General features: G+C 34.8%; 1 protein-coding gene across 6 annotated transcripts in view; it reads left to right on the top strand.

Moving 5' to 3' along the window:
- The window catches only part of DNM3 (dynamin 3), a gene marked incomplete at both ends in the record, with an annotated part of 492,105 nt that overhangs the window by 389,534 nt on the left and 81,415 nt on the right, over positions 1-21,156 (top strand). For 3 of the 6 annotated variants that reach the window (XM_084251016.1, XM_084251014.1, XM_084251012.1), the window contains 2 exons: positions 11,421-11,532; positions 18,917-18,928. In XM_084251016.1, the coding sequence (XP_084107142.1) occupies positions 11,421-11,532; positions 18,917-18,928 (124 nt within the window). The remainder of the gene's footprint in view (positions 1-11,420; positions 11,533-18,916; positions 18,929-21,156) is intronic. The other 3 variants (XM_084251015.1, XM_084251013.1, XM_084251011.1) reach the window with 1 other exon arrangement.

Below are 21,156 nucleotides of genomic sequence, written 5' to 3'. Positions count from 1 at the left end.
TAAAGGTATTAAGCTAATCAGTCATTGTTGATTGCTTTAGTCTTTCATTCATTTATTTGCATTTATTTCTTATGTACAACCATATGTTAGATGCTATTTTAGGTTCAATGAACAAAAGAAACATGTTCCCTACTCTCAGGAACTTTATAGTACAGTGAGGGAGACTGATAGCAAACTGAAATGCAACTGTTAATTACAAACTCTGTGATAATTTATAATGGTATGACCTGTCCATTTTGGAATTCAGGGACGGCTAAAACTAACACTAGGGGTATGTGTTGAAATAGGTTAAGTGAGGGGACAAGGGATGATTTTTCTAAGCAAAGTGGAAAGCATAAAACAAGACCCAAGGTAGGAAGAAGCATAGTGTGTCCATGCAACTGATATCTGGAGAATAATGAGCATGAATTAGGTCCCTGGTCATTTACACCTTGAAGGCCATGAGAAGGTTGTTGGACTTTATTCTACTGAAGCAGGGAATCATGGAAAGTTTCAGTTTTGGATGCAGAATGGAAGATAGGAGTAGAGCATGCACAGGCATTAAGGAGGTTTTGGTGGTGAGCTAGGTGAAGGATGATGGTGTCCTGGACTAGAGTAAAGGCAGAGAGGGAATAAAGGAGGTTTATCAGGGGCTTACATTGATAGAATTGCTGAATGGAAATAAGATGGGAAAGAGACATCATAAATAACATGGAGACTTTTGCTTAAGTACCTACACAAATTACACTAACATGATGGCATGTAGAAGGAAGAAATGATTTGAGACTAAAATCAGCTTTTGAAATTACAGATATCCAGAATGGAACTTAGTTTAGACAACTCTGGTACTGAGTGCAAATGGTCTCTCAATAGTCCTCAAAGAAAATTTTCTTAAGAAAACCCCTATTTGGTATTGGTGACTGCTTCTTTCAAAATTTCATTAAGTTCAATTTCCTGATATATTTTAACAGGTTTACATGCTTATTCATAGGTGAGATTTGTTTATAGTGACATATCCCAAAGTTTGTCTCTTAAAACACTAGTCTTTTGAGAAATTCAAGTTAAAAAAAGGTTCTAAGGTCAAGTAAACCTGGGGAATCCTGCATAGCAAGTTTATTTCTTGGAAATTTATAATGTGTGTCATCCTATTAATATTTCTAAGAGTTTCTGGGGCCTCCCTGGTGGTGCAAGGGGTTAAGCACCACACTATGAAGCAATCCACAACCTCTGCAGCACCGGTTCGATCCCAGCTGGCCTGGCAGAAACCCACATGGCACAGCAGACCTCTCCTGTCTCTCCTGCTGCTCCCCTCAGCATTGTATTTCAGTAGATCTGCCTGTTCTGTTCCCTGCTTTGTCTCTGGTGAGTCCTCTCACAACCCCGCATCTCTGGCCTGTGCCCCAGCTTTTGTATGCATAAATAAATAAATCTTTAAAAAAAATTTCTAAGAGTTTCTGCATGAAATAAGGTTTTCCTTTACATTTGTAAAGAAAGGTCTCTTCTCTTAAACTCTCTGAGATCAGAAGTATTTTGAGAAAAAGTTTTGACTTTCTCTAAATTTATTCTATGGCTATTGGTCAGTTGGGATGTTAAGATTCTGATTTTATATTTACCTAGAAATTATATACACCATCAATTCTTATAAATTTATTATCATAAAAATATAAATTTTAGAAGTAAAGTGGTTTTTAAAATACTTTAATCTCTGTCAAATCATTACTTGTTTTTAACTTTACTTTGTTTCCTTATTTTTTATTTACTAGTTATTACAGAGTTCTGTTTCATTGATTCATTAAAAAACAGACTCATTTATCACTGAAAATAATGAATAAATTATAAAATTGATATATACATATGTATAATTTAGAAGGGCAGTCAGTAATCAATAGGAATTTGCTTTGAAACCTAAAATACAAGTTTAACCAAATTAATTCCAACTTTTAACTTGAGTATATGTATTTTTAGACTTTGATATATAGTCTTTTGAAATATACATGACAAAAAGAGATATTACAGTACATATATAATGGATATATAATTAAACCTCTAGTCTTATTGCTGCCCAATGGGTGCCAGTTATAGTAACATGTAACATGTATGGGATCTTTTAAGGTGTATTTTATGTCTATAATGTATTTATCAATAATTAATAATAATGACTTCATAAATTCTATAATGATATAATTCTACTATGTTATGATAAATTTGCAGGTAGTACAAATCAGGAAGAATTATAAATATATTATTTGCCAGAATCAGGATTCAGAACATCTGAGAAAACTGGAAAATGGGCCAAAAATAACTAGATATCATAAGTAGATATAATAGTGTTAAGAGTACATTTTACTCTTACATTCTGAAAAGTCTTCATATATTTACTATAAGAGAGGTCTGGTTTTATAGGAGGTCAAGTACAAAGGACTAAAAGGCAGTGATAAGCTGTCATAATTTTTGTTGTTTGTGTATTTTGATTATATATTTACCTGATCCTGAGCTTTGTGTTATGGCAATATCTTCGCACATGTAGCTTTATTTATCATGGTAAATCTGAATAGATACTATTATCCCCATATTATAGGTCAGTAAATTAAAATTCAGAAAGCTTGTCACCTAATACTCAATGTCATATAAGATAATAAAGGACACCGCTTGGATTTCAACAGGTGTTCATGGGTTTTACTATATTCTACCACATTTTACTTTCTCTAGTAATAGTTTACAGTCCAGACAGCAGGCAAAAATTCCACCAAACTTCTTCCTGGTGTCTGTATAATGTTGCATGTGGAGATTTGTGAATAGTTGCTGGCATTTAATTTTCAGAAAATCCTTTTAAAATAGAGCAAATTCATAGGAGGTCAGGAGGATGTTTTATCTAGAAACTTCTCCATATGAGAAGCATTTGAAAAAATCTCACAAGGGCCTCCCAGATGGCGCAGCGGTTGAGCGCTGGGTTGCGAAGCTGCCCGTGGCCTCTGCAGCGCCAGTTTGATCCCCGGCCACCGGGGAGGGTCCCACATGGCGCGAAGACCTCTCCTGCCGCCCGCTGCTCCCCTCAGCAGTGTACTTCAGTCCTTCTGCCTGCTCTGCTCCCTGCTCTGGCTCTGGTGAATTCTCTCACCCTCCCGCGCTTCTGACTGTACCCAGTGCATGTATAAACAAAACAAACAAACAAATAAATAAATAAATAAATAAAACATGCCTCTATTAAAAAAAGAAAAAAGAAAAAATCTCACAAAAGGGTTTACTTGGGGGAGTACTTAGAGGCACGCAATACCTGATCTCAGATGTTTGAAGACCTGTCAGATAGGAAATTAAACTTCACATTTTTAACACCCAAAGACCGAAATTCTTATGGCATGCGAATAAAGGCATACATATAATCAAAACATGGCTCATCATGTGGGCTTGTTCTCTCAGCATAACATTCAAAAACCTTTACCTGTGGCACAGAATTTCTCATGGTCATTTTTAATGTTGAGGTGACTATTTTTTTAAAGATTATTTATGCATAAAAAAACTGGGGTACAGTCCAGCAGTGCGGAGGGTGAAAGGATTCACCAGAGACAGAGTAGGGAGCAGAACAGAAGGACTGACTGAAATGCACTGCTGAGGGGAGCAGTGGGCAGAGAGGAGAGATCTGCTATTCTGTGTGGGTTAGCTCCCTGGCTGGGGATTGAACTCGTGCTGCAGTGGCTGCAGATAGCTTCATAGTGCTAAGACTTAACCCCCTACTATTTTTTTTTAGACTGTAAAACACATAGTCCAGCTTGATTTCATAGTGAAATCATTCAGAAGCTCATATCTGCATGATTGCAATTGAAATAGACTAAACAAAAAAATGCAGTCAGTACAAATTGCTGTGGGTTATCTATACAGCTACAGTGTGTGGTGAGAACCTGGAAGCTGCATCCACAGAATTTATGAGACGTCCAGTAAATCAACTCAGTTCAGTGTTTTAGACCTGTATCCAACTCTCCTTGGATGTCTAGACACAGCCTAAGATGAGGCTTCAAAAATGGGTAAAAATGAAGCAGCCAAAGCCACCAGAAGCCTTTGACCCTCTTCTAATGTTTCAACCAGATAATTATTTTCCCTCTCAAGAATTTGGCTATCCTTTGAGGGGGAAAAAATCAAGATTTTCCATGTGAAGAGCCCCTGAAAGAAAATACTCTGGAGAAAGGTCAATGAGAATGGGCCAAAGCTGAATTCTTCAGATCTGCTTAGAGAAAGTGGAAAGTCTGTACTCGCCACTTTTCTGCTTTCCAGCTGCCCCAAAGCTCCCATGCATTTGTCCAGATTAGGCTTCCCTATACCATTCCATCTTAAAGAAACTCATACTGTGCAGTAGAAATGCCTCCAAAGGAGACCTAAGTGGTAGCTAAAAGCTATGTTAGACAGCTAATTAGAAATTAAAAACTGCTGAAGTTTGATTCTGACAAGATAATCCATTACCCTTTCTGTTCTTTAGCAAAGATATGACCTTTCAGATTTTCCAACAATAAACTTTCATACTTAGAGAATATATTTTCTTGAAAGATTTCCCCATTTTAAAGTAAACTTAGTCATTCTATTTGTTATGCTTTGTCCCTCCAAACTTTTATTTCTTAGGATTTCTGTAAAAAGTGAAGGATCTGGTCAAAAATAAAAAAAGTAATTTCACATATTAGTATATAGTAAAAGATCATTTATTCATTCACTCATTCATTTTTTCATTCTTTCAGCAAATATTTGTTTTATGGAGGCCTTTTACCAAGAACTGAAATTGTGCTATTTATAACTATGTGATCTTGGGAAAGTCGTTTAATCTTTCTGAATTTCAACTATAAGACAGCTCTACTGCCAACTTTGAAAGGTTGCTTTGAAGATTAAATGAGATGATTTCTCTTTTAAGATGGTGGAAAATTAGAAGTTTCTCTTTTACCCTTCTCCATCCATTGTTATGTCAAAAAGAAAATCATACATAACAGAGATGAGCAATTTCAAAAACACTGAAAAGTAGCAATGTCAGTCAGATATTTTCAGGACATGTGGGGCAAAATGGATTGAAATTTTATGAGTAATCAGTGTGTGCTTTACCCTGATTAGGAAACAAGGGGCCAAACAGGAAGGCAACAAAAAGAAATTTCTGTGCTTCTTCACTGAATCAATGTGAGAAATATGAAAAATACCCCAACCAGAAATCCAGATAGCCAACTCCACAGCAAGGCTAATCAAAAAATGAACCCAAGTGAGAATTTACAAGTGGAGATTTTACAAGTGGAAAAAATGCCTGATAACAAATATTTATTCAAATTAAACCTGCAGATTCCCATATAAATAATTGCTTAAATGTAACAAAAGTGAACACAAAGTTAAATTAAGAGACTCTTAAAGAGATGAGAACAATAATTCAGAAACAGTATTCTAGGTCAATATTTCTAGATAGATTAGCAAATATCATGAGATAAAGTACCATAAAGTAAAAGTTTCTAAATTCCTGAAGAAGTCATGAGAATCATTTCATTCCTGAAATAGATAGATTTTATATATATATATACACATATAGATTTCAGTTATATCTATATCTATAGATATGTATAAACCAAGAATTACTTGAAAAACTTTAAAAATACTCATTTGCCTGTAGAAGTGAAAGCCACTGGAGTATGGAAGTCATAAAAAGTATTCATTTTTCCTCATACATAAAAGAAATGGTAAAGATCATTGTTTTTTAAAGCATATGTCAAACTGACAAACTAGCACTAATCACACAGCTATTGGCAAGACATAAACTTGTTTAAAACTTTCCTAATAATAGCTGATAGTTTTCAGATTGGATGAAGTATAAAATCCAACTATTGTGTTGACATTGACAACAGAAAAATCTTTTTGAAATGTGAAACAAGTGGGTAAAAGTGAAAAAACAAGAGATAAAAAAACAGGCAGATGCAAATAAAAAGTGAGAAATCACTTCAATTATATACAAAAATATGTCATGAAGTCAGAACAAAGAACATCATCTCTATAAACATAAAAAATGTTCAACCTCAGCAAATATATTAAAGTTTTGATGGAGAATCACTTTTAATCATTGGATTTTCAAAGGTATTTTAAAGGTGAGAGTCAATATTTTGGGGATGTGATGATATTAATCATTCAATAAATACTTATCGAATACCTACCAGTGCTAGTCACTTTATCAAATCTTGGAAAAAGCAGTAATTGAATCATCACATCCAATGTGTCTTTTCATTTATTAAGATCTTGATTCATGCTATTCAATACAATTTTAAAATTTTCTTAACTTTTAAAAACTTATTCCTATGTATTTTACAGTTTTTCTCCTTGTGTGAATGGGACATTCTCCCATTTTTAAGTTATTGGTAGTATTGCAAAAAGCCATTGTTTTTGTAAATTTGTATTGCAGTTAACACTATCCTTTCAAAGTATCTTACTAATTCTAGCATTGTTTTATAAAAAACCACTTGGATTCTTCAATTCTTTCTGAGTTAACTTTTGTTATTTATAGTTTTAGGTTATTATTAATTGCATCTATATTCTTTGGTTTGCCAAAGAATTGCATTTATATATGCATTTTATAAAAATTTGTTTTAACTTCTTTCATTCTCTTTATGGTTATGTATCCCATTCTTCCTCATTTGTGATCTTGTCAACTTTTGTTTTCTCCTTTAATTAGGATTATAAGTGTTTTATCTATTGCTAAAGGGAAAATACTTATACATGTGTTTATTCTTTATGTTATTTTATATGTCCTATTTCATTGATTTTGACTTTAATCTATGTTAATTGCCTCTTCTTAACTTAATTTTGGGTTTTTTAATCATCATTTTATAATTTCTGTAGTTGAATATTGATTTTTCTCTTTTTTCTCTAAATGGTGAATATACTTAAGGCTATAAATTTTCTTATAGCCTTTGCTGTGCTCCAGTGGTTGTCTCTAAAGTGTTTATTTTTCTTATTTCTTTGTAAATGGCTTACAATTTTAGCTTTAGTTTCTTCTGGGTTATAAGGATTATCTAAGAATATGCTTAGATATTCTTACATCCTTTTTGTTTTTAGCCTCTGTTTCAAAGAAATTCTCTTTTCAGTTTGTGATCAAATAATGTGGTCTTTACAGTCTCTACTTTTTAAATTTTTTAAAGGTTGGTATTGTGTATGTGTGCAGATCCAAGTATGTGACTGTTTTATGAGAAAATCTTTATCTTCTATTTAAGGATAAAATAAAGGATTTTATTAAATTTACTTCATTGGTTGTATTATTCATTTCTTTCATGTGCTTACTTATTTTTGTTTACTATGTCAATTTGAAGAATCATACTAAAATTTTCTTTATATTTTAATAATATACAAATATCAAGCTTATCTTGCATTTTTAGTAGCATTTGCTTCATCTGCTTAATCTACAATATTATTTGCTGCAAGTGAGTTTATGAATATTTTCCAATCTTCTTAAATTGTACTTTATATCATTATATAACATGTCTGTTTAATCTACCTAGTGCTTTTAAATTATTTTTCCTACTTAGTACTTTTCAATTCCATCTTATTTATTATTAATATTGCCATTCATGCATTTGCATTTCCTTGTTTTATTTGTCTGATATCTCTGCTATTCCTTTATTTTTGTTAGTAGTGTATTTTGGGGTTTTGTTTTTTTAGCCTACATAACTAAAAATTCAATCTATTGCATTAATTTCATAATAAATATACTTAATTTTATTATTAAGTATTAAATATTAAATATATTTTTAATATTTTATTAAATTTTATTATTGTTTCTTTTTTTAAATAAGAAAAGAAGAGCTCATCTTTCAGAAAACCATTTGGTGATTTCATTAAGATACTATTAATTTCCCTTTTCCTTCATGTTTTCAATTTGGGAGTTCTGTCCTTTTTATTTCATTCATATTTGCCTTTATCATCAATATGTAGCATTATTATTCTATAAGACAAACTATCACATGCATTTTCCACAGGACTAGTTTCTGCTCCTACTTCTCTCCTTACCCACTTCTCCCAACAGCATGAGTTCTCAGAGATTCCTTTGTTTCCCCACTCTCCACCCTACACCTGTCAGAGGAGAGCTTGAGGGCATTTTTATTTCTTCCCACCCTCCCAGCTTTAGACCATTAGAATTCCTGTTGCATTCTAATTCTTCTACTTGAGTTCCTAGTCAACCTGTAGATCTCACATTCATAGTCTGTGTGTCTATTTTGGTTCGACTCTATGATATTGCAAGTTTTGTTGCTCACTATGTATGGTTTCTTCCTCTCGGTGTTTCCTCATCTTGAGCCCTCTCTGCCAGAAGGTGGTTGCTTTGGAGTTGTTATAGTCCTAATTATGCCCCAGATTAGGTAGGTGGTGATATCCTGGGTGGAGGGAGGACTCCAGTCTGCAGTCTTATTAAAAGCACATGAATATCTTTCATTTCTCCTACATTTTGAATGTAAAATCCAGTGCCAGTTTAATTCTTTTTTCCATTGTAACAACTTGCTGTTGTCTATAGGAGATGTCAAAATATTTTCTTTATCTCAAGAATTGTATTTGGACATGCATATGTAGTGTGTTTTCTCATTAATTCCACCTGAAACTGCACTTTCAGTGTATATATTTGGATCTTTCTTAAAATCAGGATACATCTCTCTTTTATAATTATTATTCTCCTCTATTTCTTTTCTTTTTCTGGAAATCCTATTTATAGGTTAGATATGCTGAATCTTTCCTTCACATTCTAATAAAATTTCTCAATCTTTATATTTTCCCATATCTTTTACTGGAGATTAAAATCTATTAATCTCAACATTGATCAGCCTTTCTTTCAGCTAATCTGTTCAATATGTTAATTTGAAAATCTTATTTTTTAATTTATAGAAAGTCTTAATGCTTTGCTTCCAATGCATGTTATTTTTCTGCTTTCTCCCTTCAGTTTTGATTGCTTTCTTCAGTCTTTCTTTCTGGCTGTTAGAACCCCTTAGGTGTCCTTTTATTTTCCTTTGTTTATTATGGCACAGATCCAACTGCTGGATACTGTAAGAGGACTGAACTCATGAGCGTGGGAAGGTACAGACAGCTCAGTAATTAGGGGCCAGCAGTAGGCAAGTTATCAGTTACCTATAGAGGCACCAGAAGGGAGGCTTTCTTCTGTATTAGAGTAGATAAAACCCAGCCCCTTAAGTGAGGCACACTCAAGGGTCCTGTGATCATTCAAGGACAGCTATACCAGGGACTGCCACATGCTGGTCTTTGTTTTAGAGTTGTCCTGCTGTGGCCCTCACGTGCCTATTCAGACTACAGCAGGAAGTACCATAATGACTACCTAGTTCACACCCTCTACCTGAGTACCAGTCCCCATGTTTCCTTAACCTGAGATTAGAGAATGTGTTTGACCCAAGCTGCAACTGAAGAGGAAGTAGGGCATAATTAAGCTATTCTCTCCTCAGAATCTTTAAGATGTAATGATGAGCCTAATAAGGATACACATTCCCTGTCTTACTGGAGCTTATGAAAAAGCTGAGAAGATAGACCGTATCATTCACAGAAGATAGATAGATAGATAGATAGATAGATAGATAGATAGATAGATAGACAGATGAGAGGGAAAAAAAGAAGCTCACATGCAATTCTGGAATTACAATTGTGATTAGTGTTATGGTAAGGATGGGTAAATAGAAATATGAAAAATGTATGAAAAAAATGCCATGGTGGAATATCAGGGAAGTGACATCTGAGGAAGCTATAACTATAGATTCAAAAAAAAGAGTATGTTTACTGTTCAATGAAGGAAGGAAAGAGAACTGCAGACAGAGAGGGCAAAATATTCTCCCCTTTGCTGTCATTTTAGCTCAGACATAGAGCAGAAAGAGCAAGGGAGAACAGAGATGAAGTGAAATTGTAGAGGAAGGTAATGTTGGCTGTCATAAGGAGTGTGATTTTCCTAAAAGCAGGTAGCCTTTGGAGTGTTTTACACTAGGGGTAAAAAGACCTGATTCATATTTTCAGAATATTGTGAGGAATCAGTGTAAAGAAAAAAATTGGAAGGGGCCGTGTGATACTGGGGAACCAGAAAAGTGACTATTGTAATATTCCAAGAGAGGTCACAGTAAACTGGTGGTCAATACACAAGTATACTTTTAAGAGCTAAAATGGAAAAGAAATATGAGAGAGTGGAAGGGGTCAGGATCACTGCCAAATTATCTAGCCTATCCTGCTGTGATGTGAAGTGGAAGCATAAGAGAACCAAGTTGGAAACCACTTAGTCACTCATATCGAGGTATCTTTGAGACTCTTAAATGGGGATGTCAATACACTATGAATCTGGGGCAGATTTGTGCAAGTATAAATATCTGAGCTCTCTGGGCTTAGGTGGAAATTATGCATGAATGAGACATCTTGGGAGATTGCAAGATGGAAAAAGATTGTTAATCTTGTAAACTGCTGTTATCTGGCCAAGTTAGATTGTCTTTTCTGGGAAATGATTGGGAATGTGTGTCACAGTCTTAAAAAACTAACACAACTGATTCAATAACTATAAGAATCTGTTTTCAGAAAATAAAAGTAAATGTTACAAAGGCTTATGGATAAGATATTCATTTAAGAATTACTTATGATAGAAAAAAATACTAATTAATATAAGGCATTTAAGTAAATTATTATACAATGATGTCAATGAATATTATGTTGATGCTTATAAAGTTGATGCTTATAAAGATGTAATGGCATTACTAGCTGACTATATATAGTAATAGTGGAAAAGGACATACAATTGATAGAGGTAGAAAGAAATATGGGTGAGCAGGAGGAGAGAACCTCAACTGTGTGAAAACTGTTAAATAAAGTTATCTGTCAATAGTGGAAAATGGATGAATGTTACAACCTTTATGCTTTTATCTACTTTCCAATTTTATCAAAATGGGCATGTATTACATCTTTTGTACTATTTTGTTATTAAGTACTGGCTAATAATCTTTCCTTTTCACAATATTAATCATCATTTCTCTTTTGAATCTTGCATAATATTTTAGGTGTGTAAGTTTATTTCCATGCACTTTAAAGTTTTATGAAACATTTAGACTTGTAAAATAGTTTCAGAATATTGATGTAGCTAATACAAAATCCATTCCCCTCAGAACTTTGCATCAGTTCGCACAGTGTATCATATTGAGAGCATTTGTATCTCCTTTACTTCTTAATGCTTACTAGTACAGATGCCTCTGAATTCTTCAATGTGAGTTCTTTTTTTTTTAAATGTGAGTTCTTAAGTATAAAATGCATACACAAAAGAATTTGCTAATTAATTTTAAATACAGCTAATTGTTATTGTTTTTCTCGATGACTGTTGGAGAACCCTCCATTGGACTCTCATTTGTATCATTGTCTGCAATGATGTGAAATCATTTTGAATTTGGTTCAAAATTAAACACATGATTTTTTTTTATTTCCAGGAATGTATACAAAGACTATCGCTTCCTTGAGCTGGCTTGCGATTCACAGGAGGACGTGGACAGCTGGAAGGCATCGCTACTAAGAGCTGGGGTTTATCCTGATAAGTCTTTAGTAAGTTGGATATCTCTCTTATTTAAGTTATTAACCATGTTTGAGAGAACATAATTATATATACTATAGATGAAGAAACTAGATCTCTCTGGTTTAATCTGGCACTGTTTTAACTGGTACTTTGCATATATATATTTTTTTTCATTTCTCCATTCTGTTTTCTATTTTAAGAAGTTAAACAGTTTATTTAAAAAAAAATCACCCTAGTCAGCCATACAGCATAATATATGTGGTCTCAGATCAAGAGGGAGTTTCTTCATTTTAAAGTTTCATTTTCTTTTATATATTATTCCATAGTTGTTATAATATTCATACAAGCAGTTTGCAATACTCCTCACATAGGCATAATTAATATATATATATCATTATTCATAATACTGGTCTTTCTTATTCTTAAAGGTTTTTTTTTTTATAAAAACCTACCTCCTTGCATTATGTCTATATTACCTATAACCATAATTATATCTATGTACAGACTCTGGTTAATGTCATGAGTGTGAAGGAACAAAAATTATAGCTATTCCCACTTTATTAGAAAATATCAAGTATGTTGGAGACATTTTTCTCTTTTAAGTTGATAAATAAACCCTTCAATTTATGTTGTTTGGAAATTGTAATATTACACAGAGTAGTCCAGATTAACACTTTCCAAGTCCCACCCAACATATGTAAACTCACTATTCACTAACTGTACAGATATCTGCTTATCTGCTGCTTTTCCCCAAGATGTCATATTACCCAGTTTCCCCACAGAACTAAAGTGCTGAGACTTAAGCCGTGGAGAGTTAGCCCAGGTTCACCTACATGGTACCTACTTGGATCAGTTTATAGGACAATTGGGTCCTTTCCAGGCCTCAAGTGGAGCTAGAGTCTTCTCAAGAGAAGTCAGATATATGGGTGCAAGATGGGAAAACTGAAGCATCCCTGGAGGTGGTCAGGAGATCAGACCTGACCATAGCTCTGAGGTTATATTGGAATGCAACAGAGTTCCTGGGGTAAAGGATTGAGGATTTGTGCAAAATGTTCTCCATATTTCTGTCATTTTGAGCTCTTAATTCAATCCCAGCATACATTTGTGTTAATGTCTAAAAAAATGAATCCCCAACAAAATACCCTGTGCCTTCCAAATGAGGTGAACGCAGGCCATTTCCTGATATGATATCCAGTTACAGAGGTATCTATGTAGGCTTCCTATAATTTCCTGCTTTTCTCCAGTTATGTGCATAAATATTTGTGTGTATACATAACCAGAAATCACTTAAAAATTAGAATACCATTCTACTTTTGATGTTAATTCTCATCAGTACTTATTACTCTGCCTTACTCATTAATGGTGATGTGCTTAGTTTTACAAACATTCTATGTTTAAAATGCACATATACTTCCTTGTTTATTCATTCAATCCACAGAAGCCTGTTGAGTTTGCTCTTTTTTGCCTGGCACTATTCCAGGTGCCAGTGATGCTGAGGTGAACAATGAGCTTTTGGTCCCAAGGAACAGACATTAAACAAGTGAAAAAATTGCTGTATAATTGCTATGGTGGAGGGCTATGGGTGCTTTGGTGGTGGGAGTGCTATGGTGACTACACCTAAGGGGGGAAATCCTATACTATCAAAACAGTAGCAAGGATGTAAAACAATAATACTTCAATTAAAAAAATAGAATTACTGTAATTAATTGTATTGTGTTATTTAAGAGAGTGCAATATTCTTTTAAAAAGATAGAGCAGGCTACCTACTAGGGACCCTTCTCTGCTCAGAAAGCTTTCCTACCTTTCTTATTTATCAATAAATCTCTTGCTTTGCAGCCTAAAAAAAATTATAAAGCAAGTTAAAGGGACAGATAGACAAGGAGAGACTAGAGAGCTTCGTTTTAGTGTAGTTGACCATGTCCCTTTGAAGAATTAGCATTTGAATAGACTACTCCTGAAGGAAGGGGGAGGGTAAATAATAAGTCTGAAAAAGATTATTGGTGGCAGCAGATCACCAAGTAAAAGGCCAGGTTTTCCCTGATCCCTTATTTGGGTCTTCTACATTCCTGCTAGAAGTGAGACCATCTGTATTTTTCTTTTTTCTTGCTGGCTTATTTCACTGAGCATGATCCCTTCCAGCTCCATCCATGTTGCTGCAAAATGGCATGAGTTTATCTTTTTTGATTGCTGAGTAATATTCCATTGTCTATATGTACCACATACATTGTACAAAAATGAAAAATGATGTAAAAAATATATAAAACAAAATTTTAAAAAGGCCAGGTTAGTCTTAGAGGAACAACAAGAACACCAGTATATCTAGAATACAATGAGGCAGGACAGAAGAGGTTGATGGTTTCTAATTATAATGATGACGATGATGATGATAATTATTTTCATCAAAGCCTACTTTCTTTAACAAGTCTTCATGCCATTTTCTATCTTCCAAATATGCTTAGTTATATAAAATACCAATATGTATGTGTGTGTATCTTTATAGATTATCTTTCTCATATGCAACTATAATATTGTAATGGCTGTGTTTTCTTAAGTCATGATTTTATAACTTAAACTAATTTTAATGCACTAGACAAGCTGAAGATATTATATAATGCACCTCTTGTAAGGTAAAAACTGTCTTGGAGAAAGCACAATTACCCATCCCCCTGTGAATTGTCTTTGGAAATCTGAGTTTTCATGTTTCTTAAACTCTACAAAGAAGATGCTCAATGAAATACTTTTTTTATCAGAATGCTCAGCTTTAAGTAAATGTAGGTGTTCTATACAATCTGTCTTGATTCTCTTCACATCATTTAAATTTGTTTATAAACACATGTTCTGTATAGCTGCTTGGAAGAAGAGACGAAAAGTTTTTTTTTTTAAAACTACATACCAAAGAGATGACAGGAAATTAAACTTGGCTGTATGCCATGAGCGTTGCTTTTCTCAGTTTTCATCATAAACAATATTTGCATTTCTTTTGCACTGTGTAGTTCCTTAGGTTATATTACACGATTGCTTGACTTTCAGATGTTTAAATGGCAGCTAACTACTGAAAACAATTCAAGTAGAATGCTTATCTAAACATTCCACTCTGTGAACACTCTTAGATTAGGAGGCAGAATGCTTTTAGGTACAGTTATTCATAATTTAAAAGATTTTTAAAGAATAAGTCAGATTACAGTAACAACAGATGTGTCTCTCTCAGTAAATTTTTAGACTTCTAATGCATTATTTTGCTTTTTCCATTGAGTCAACAGCAAATCAGTCAATCACAACCCTAATAATGAAACATTTGTTAGTCATGTTCAACATGAATGTAGACTCAAAACAATCTAGTTTCTGAGCAAGACTCCTCTATTTTGACTGTAAAACAATCCCACATAGATCATTTTAAAAATTGTATAAATTTGACTCCAATTAGGTAAATCGTATTCACTCAAATATGAGTAAAATAGTGTTTTAGATAAATATTTTTTCAACTAAGGTTTTTTATGCATACTTTTTTATGGTGTGCTTTTCCCTACCCAATTTTTCCTATCACCTCCATATGATGGAATGTTTTTATGTCACTCACATCATAATGTTCTGCTGCCCTGTTTCTTCTTTCTCTTAGGTTATTTCTCTTGGAGTTTTCTACAATTTTGTCTTTCTTTCCTTTCCTTCCATCCTCTTCTCTTACTTCCTTCCTTACCTTCATCCATCACTGTTATGGTGGACTCTAGCAATTCAAAGATTTTTAAAAAATTAAGTCTTATTTCATAGGAGCGCCAAGTAAAGTGGAAGAGAGGCATGCAAATAAATAATTACTTTATAATGTGATAAATCTGCAGTGGATATCTGTATAAAACATACCAGTCTGACTCTATTTCCATGTGATTTTCTAACTACCTTCAGTCTCTTAATCTCTCTGGATCTAAATTGAAATGTAGGCCTCTTTTCTGAGTATAGTGTGTGGACTAAAATGGAAGAGTCCTAAATTCAGTTTCCTGCTGTACCATTAACTCTGTGAACTTACACATAATCTCTCTGAGCCACAAATTTAGCATTTTACCAATCATCTGCTCTTTCCGAATGGCCACAGTATTTTAAAGCTATACTTAATTCTGATTTTGGATTTAGCAAATTTTTCTTCTTTTATTTCTATTTCCTTTGGCCATTAAATTGAAGCTCTAACCTATGATAATGTTTACCGTTGCTAAATAAGTATAAAGGATTTTACAGTATTAAAGTGAAGATGTTTCCAATTGAATTGATTTTTTTTACTGATGAGACAGAAATAAGAAGCATGTATCTGAGTGTGTTGTGTGTTTATCAGTATAGATTATAATTTAAGAACTTATAAAAGATTATTTTACCAACACATACATATATAAATGTTTTCTTATAAGTCCAAATACAAATAAATATGGATTTGATTTAATGTCTACAAAATGTGATATAACAAATAACTTATTTTTCTGGCATAGTAGTCTCACATAATGCCTTATGCAAGCACTAAAGAATTCAAACTCTTTGGAACATTTGCATGCAGTGAAATGAGGTAGATTTTAAGTCACATTCACTCACATTTGAATCCCGACCCTGCCATTTATTGGCTGTGCTGCTCAGGCAACTTAGCTAATGCTCCCATTGTTTATTCTTCTTGAAAATCAAAGAAACAATGATTAGTGATTTTAGAGGATTAGATGAAGACAGCTTGGTGCTGTGACTACAGCTGAATATTCAGTGTCATGGGTGCATTGTTATTATTATTGAAAATCATCAAGGTGTTCATGAAGCTGTAATTCCCAGTTGAGTAGTTCCCTTTTCTTTGGTAGCTATCAGTGGGATTTAGACATGTGGGGGAGAATTTCCCAGCATTGACTGAGGGAGTTGAATTGCTTAGGGGAGTCCTGGGTAATGCTGCCCTGTGGAGAGACTGGCCTGGGGACCTTAGGTGAAGCAGGAGTGATTGGAGAAACCATGCCAGAAGGGAGGCAGTGAGAATTCACAACCCTGCCGTGATAGGCAGACCTGCTGGCCAGCTGAAAGCAAGCCACAGATCTGCACATGCTCTGGATATCATTGGGTGCAAAATTCAGCTTTGCCTATGTCTTAAGCCTCACACCTTGGAACTTTTTATGAGGTTTCTATGAGCTATGTAGATAGGTGCCCTCCTTTACAGTATATGTTTTCTTAAGAGATGAAAAGTGACTGCAGAACTTTACTGGGCCTCTGTTTTTAAGACTGCGTGGGAGACTGAGGCCATCTTACAATGAAGTCCTTCTGGGACTTCAAAAATTCCTTCGGGGGAGACTATAATTCCCAAAGAACAATTATAGGAGAGGATCTCTTTATCTTCTAGGAGAAGAGGTATGGCCCCAGAGCTCCCTAAATATTTCTTAATGTGGGGATGACTACTCTTGTACATTTATATTCAGCTGAGTGATAATATAAGACTGGAGATGCCTGAAGTTAGGCTCACTACACATCACATTATTCTTAGCTTACTCAACAGTGCTTCCCACAGAACTCAGAACAGCTACATGACCAGTTTCAAAGGAACTTAGTTATTCTTCAATGAAAGTCTTTTCAGGGATCTAAATATAAATTGTTCTACACAGAGTAGTGGAGGGAATTATTATAAAACATTTACAGTTCACCATTCATGACGGTTATGCCTCTCTCAGAATAGACAATTGGGAAATGACTGAAGAAAATAAGACATGTCAAAGCCACACCATGTCCTCCACTTGTGGGTTTCTCCTATTTAAGGATTAAGGGGTGCTCTGTGACATCACTGTTGCCACTACAAACAGAACCATCTGCCTTCGAGCAGGGAAGCCAATCATTCCCTAATGTGCAAAAATACTTGGTTGAACTCCTGAAACTTATTTGGTAGATCAAAAGCTGCACTGCTGTGGAATGCAGTGAACTCCATCTGTTTGAGGTATTTGCAGCAATGCAATCTCTCTTCTTTGGAGTTTACCAGGGTCCTATTATTTTCCAAAACAGTGTTTTATTCCTGATAAGATTCTCAGTGAGGGTCTTTATTAACAGTCAACCTATTCTTTATGAAAAACTCTTTTCCCCCTTCATTCATTTTCATATCATGACTTATGGATCACTAAGCCAATGATGTTCACTGTTATATTATGACAATTCACAATGCCAAGAAGCTTCTCTGCATTAGTTTATCAGTGTCTTCATATTTATGTTTTTATGAAATAGTATGGCCATGATGGTTCTGGGATTAATCATTTTAATTACCAGAGTCACCAATTGTCATTGTTTTCCAGAAAATACCCTACTACTCTCCGAAACTCTTTATATATCATTTTCTCATCCACTTGCTCGCTTAAAGCTAAATGCCAGATCTCTGGTCCAACCTATGCTCCGTCTCCCCCACAGACACACACTTCCCTAACAGCTCCCTTCAACTCTGCTTCTCAGTGAGAAATTCCTTCTGGGATCCTTGTGGGAAGAGTTCAGCTCTGTTCCCTGCCCATACCCCCATCACGTCTCCCCCATAGGATCTGACCTTGCAAGGACTCGGGCTGCCCTGGGAGTAATGAATCACCACTTTTATTTTTTTAAGCCATATGTGAGTTAAATTGTTTGATAATAAATCATACCCTTGCAGCTCCAGTTTGAAACAGGAGAGCCATTTGCCCGCCGCCTGTCGCTGGCTACTCTCTGTCTCTATCCACATTGACCCTTCAAGAAATGACTACATTCTTGTGACTAACCTTTTCAGACCCATTTTCTTGAATGTGGACCAGTGTTTGTTTTGGCAGCATCCCCACTATACAGTCTTCATTTCCCATACCAACCCAAGACAAAATTCATAATTTACAAAATAAAGGAATGGCACAGATGGAGGTCGTAACTTGGTCTGCTTACCCTGTCTCCCCAGAACCACCCACTCCTTTCCTCTGCTCTTTCCCTTTTTTTTTCCACCTTCTTTGAAACCAAGGATGCAGTGTTTGTTTAAAAATGCATTGGCTGATGAAATTTTCCACCGCTTGGCATGTTGGAGGAGGGGCTGTCAGGAAAGGGCAAGCTGACATACTAAATACTTTGCCTTTCATGCTAACAGTTCACTTATTACCAATTCAAACCAATGCTTTTTGGCCAGCTTCCCATACCCCAAGTATTCAAGTAGAAAGAAAGGGGGAAATCTCTGTCATCATTTTCTGCTGTTATAAATATATGATTTTGTTTAATATAAAGGAATTCTTTGACTTGTCCATGAGCTCCAGGTGCTGTATGTGTACATATAGGATGTCAGTGAATAGTTAAATTATTTGTTTTGATTTTGGTCTAGTATGAAAAACCTCATAATTTTAAAATAAATTTATGTTTAACATATTTCTTTCTTTTTTTTTTTTTTTTTTTTTTTTGCTTTTTTCCTTGCGGCTACATGCACAGGGGAACAACAAAGTAAGTTCTTTGTCCTATTGTAACTTCTCTGCCTCTGCAGCCCCCTCTCCCCTCTTTCGTGTGTCTTGGCAAGAGTGTCTCTGTGTACGTTGAAATGACTGTTGTCTGTGACGGTGCACAAATGACACAGGGTATGATCATGTCTGGGAAAACATGTTTGGACTGCCATAATGGCTGCTCGGTTTTGACCTTTTGGAAGGGAAATATGTTCTTCAAATATTATGTTGCTTACTGGGCAATTCAGAGGGGTTGATATTTTAAGGAACGAGGATCAACACTGCAAGCAAAAATTGTGAATATTTAATAATGAGGACTCTTCTGCAGAAAGGTACAACAGTCTGATGAAACCCAGTGCAGCTGAAGTTTTTGAGCAGAAATCAAAGCTCTCATGTTAATGTGCAGTTATAAAACCTCAGGCTGGAGTCTTAACTAGCAGGATGGCTGGTGAAACTGAACTAGATCAGTGCTCTGGCTTTGAAGGTGCCTTAAAATGGATGGAGGAGGGTGGGGTCAACATTTGACTTGGCTTCTGTGTCCTTGATGTATTCCAGCTGGATGGAAGCAGAGGGTGTGGGGAGTGGAGGGGGAGACTGAAATGTGTATGATAGATTTGTGAAACCAGGCAACACACACAAATGATGGAAATTATTTTAATGTTGTTAAAATAGATCAATGAGCAATTTAATTCACTGGGTTGCTGGTTGGTTTAAATTTTGATTCGACTTTTCCAAAAGATTTGAACTACTTTTCACTTAATATTATTTATATAATAGTAATGTATGTAGTCAGGGGAAATGGTCTTAAGTTTAGTGGGGTGATTTGTTTTTCTCTTTTTTCTATGGAGAACTATTAGTGCTTCTTACCAGGTGGCCCACTTAAAATGGACCTCATTGAATACAATAAGAATTGAAAAGAATCTGTTATATAAGGGTTTGCCTGCATATTTAAACCAGCTGGAATTCATCAAAATTGCTGTTCATAAGCCATACATATAGAATGTAAAACAAATGTGGGAAATCTTGCAGTTTAATTTGATGGAATGTGCTATTATGGAATAAGCTGACATAAATGGTTGGTATTGAAAATGTGTCACTTTATAAATTTATATTTTGAATAACCGCTTATGACCCAAGTAATAATATTTAATAAAGTTAAAAATAATACAAGAAAAGTACAAGATAGGCATTTGTGAAGGAGCAAAGCAGTGAACTCAGTTCACTGATAGTTCACATTTTTAAAAACAACAGGTAACCTATGAAATTAATGAAAGAATTCTTATGCAAAGTAAGGGAATATATTTCTAATTAATACTACCACTCTTATGAAAAACATTTGGACAAAGGATAAAAACCCACATTTTAGTTCTTATACCATATAAAGTCTTTTAATTTGTGAGTAGTAAACATCCTGATCATGATTACTCATTTACATTACACTCAGTCTCTCTCTCTGGAATTTCATGCGTTGCATCTCTTGTTTGTTTGTAAAGTACACTAAGCTAAATATTAGTGCTCTAATGGCAAGGCTCTCCATACTGAAGATCAGGGAATCAGTGCTGTCACTTTTGGGGAGGTGCTAACCCTTAGACCACTTGGGAGACTTCTATCATTTGCCTTTTTCTCTAGTGATTCACTGATGACTTTTTCTCTAGTGATTCATTTGTAAAATTCCCAAGAGAAAACACATCTCCATAGCAGCGCCCATCCATTTGTTGTGTCTTGTTTGATCAAGTTCTTCTGTGTAACAAAATGTTCAATTTAATACAGTTTACTGATACTCAAATAAATTATAATACAATGAACAATACAACTCAAAATGTCTGAACTTGTGCTCATTATGGTCACCTCCAGAATAATACCAAAGCCCCCCCCCCGCCCCAGAGCCTCTGGGTACCCAGTTACCATCTGTATCATGAACAGTGGAGACAGTGCTATGGGGGTCTTTGGGTGCTGGTTAGAGTGTTGGTTGAAGAAAACCAAAGACACAGCACTTACCATTTTGATTTTTTACTCTAAAGCAGTTATTTTGGAGGTGCTGGTATTTATTGCCCCTGTGCCTTAATTTTTAATTGTTTATGTTCTGAATAAGTGATAGCTTGCAAAAAAAGTACAATGCTAATACTTTGAAAATATGCTCATTTTACTGACCATGGACTCTGGCAAGAAAGAGCTGCCTCAAATCACAAACAGCACATCTGCATGCTATTTTCCTTTAGCCTAGAATTTCAG

Source organism: Talpa europaea, assembly GCF_964194135.1.
Source record: "Talpa europaea genome assembly, chromosome: 12".
Lineage (NCBI taxonomy): Eukaryota > Metazoa > Chordata > Mammalia > Eulipotyphla > Talpidae > Talpa > Talpa europaea.
Note: the sequence above shows the minus strand (reverse complement) of the source record. Positions and strands in the feature narration are given on the sequence as shown.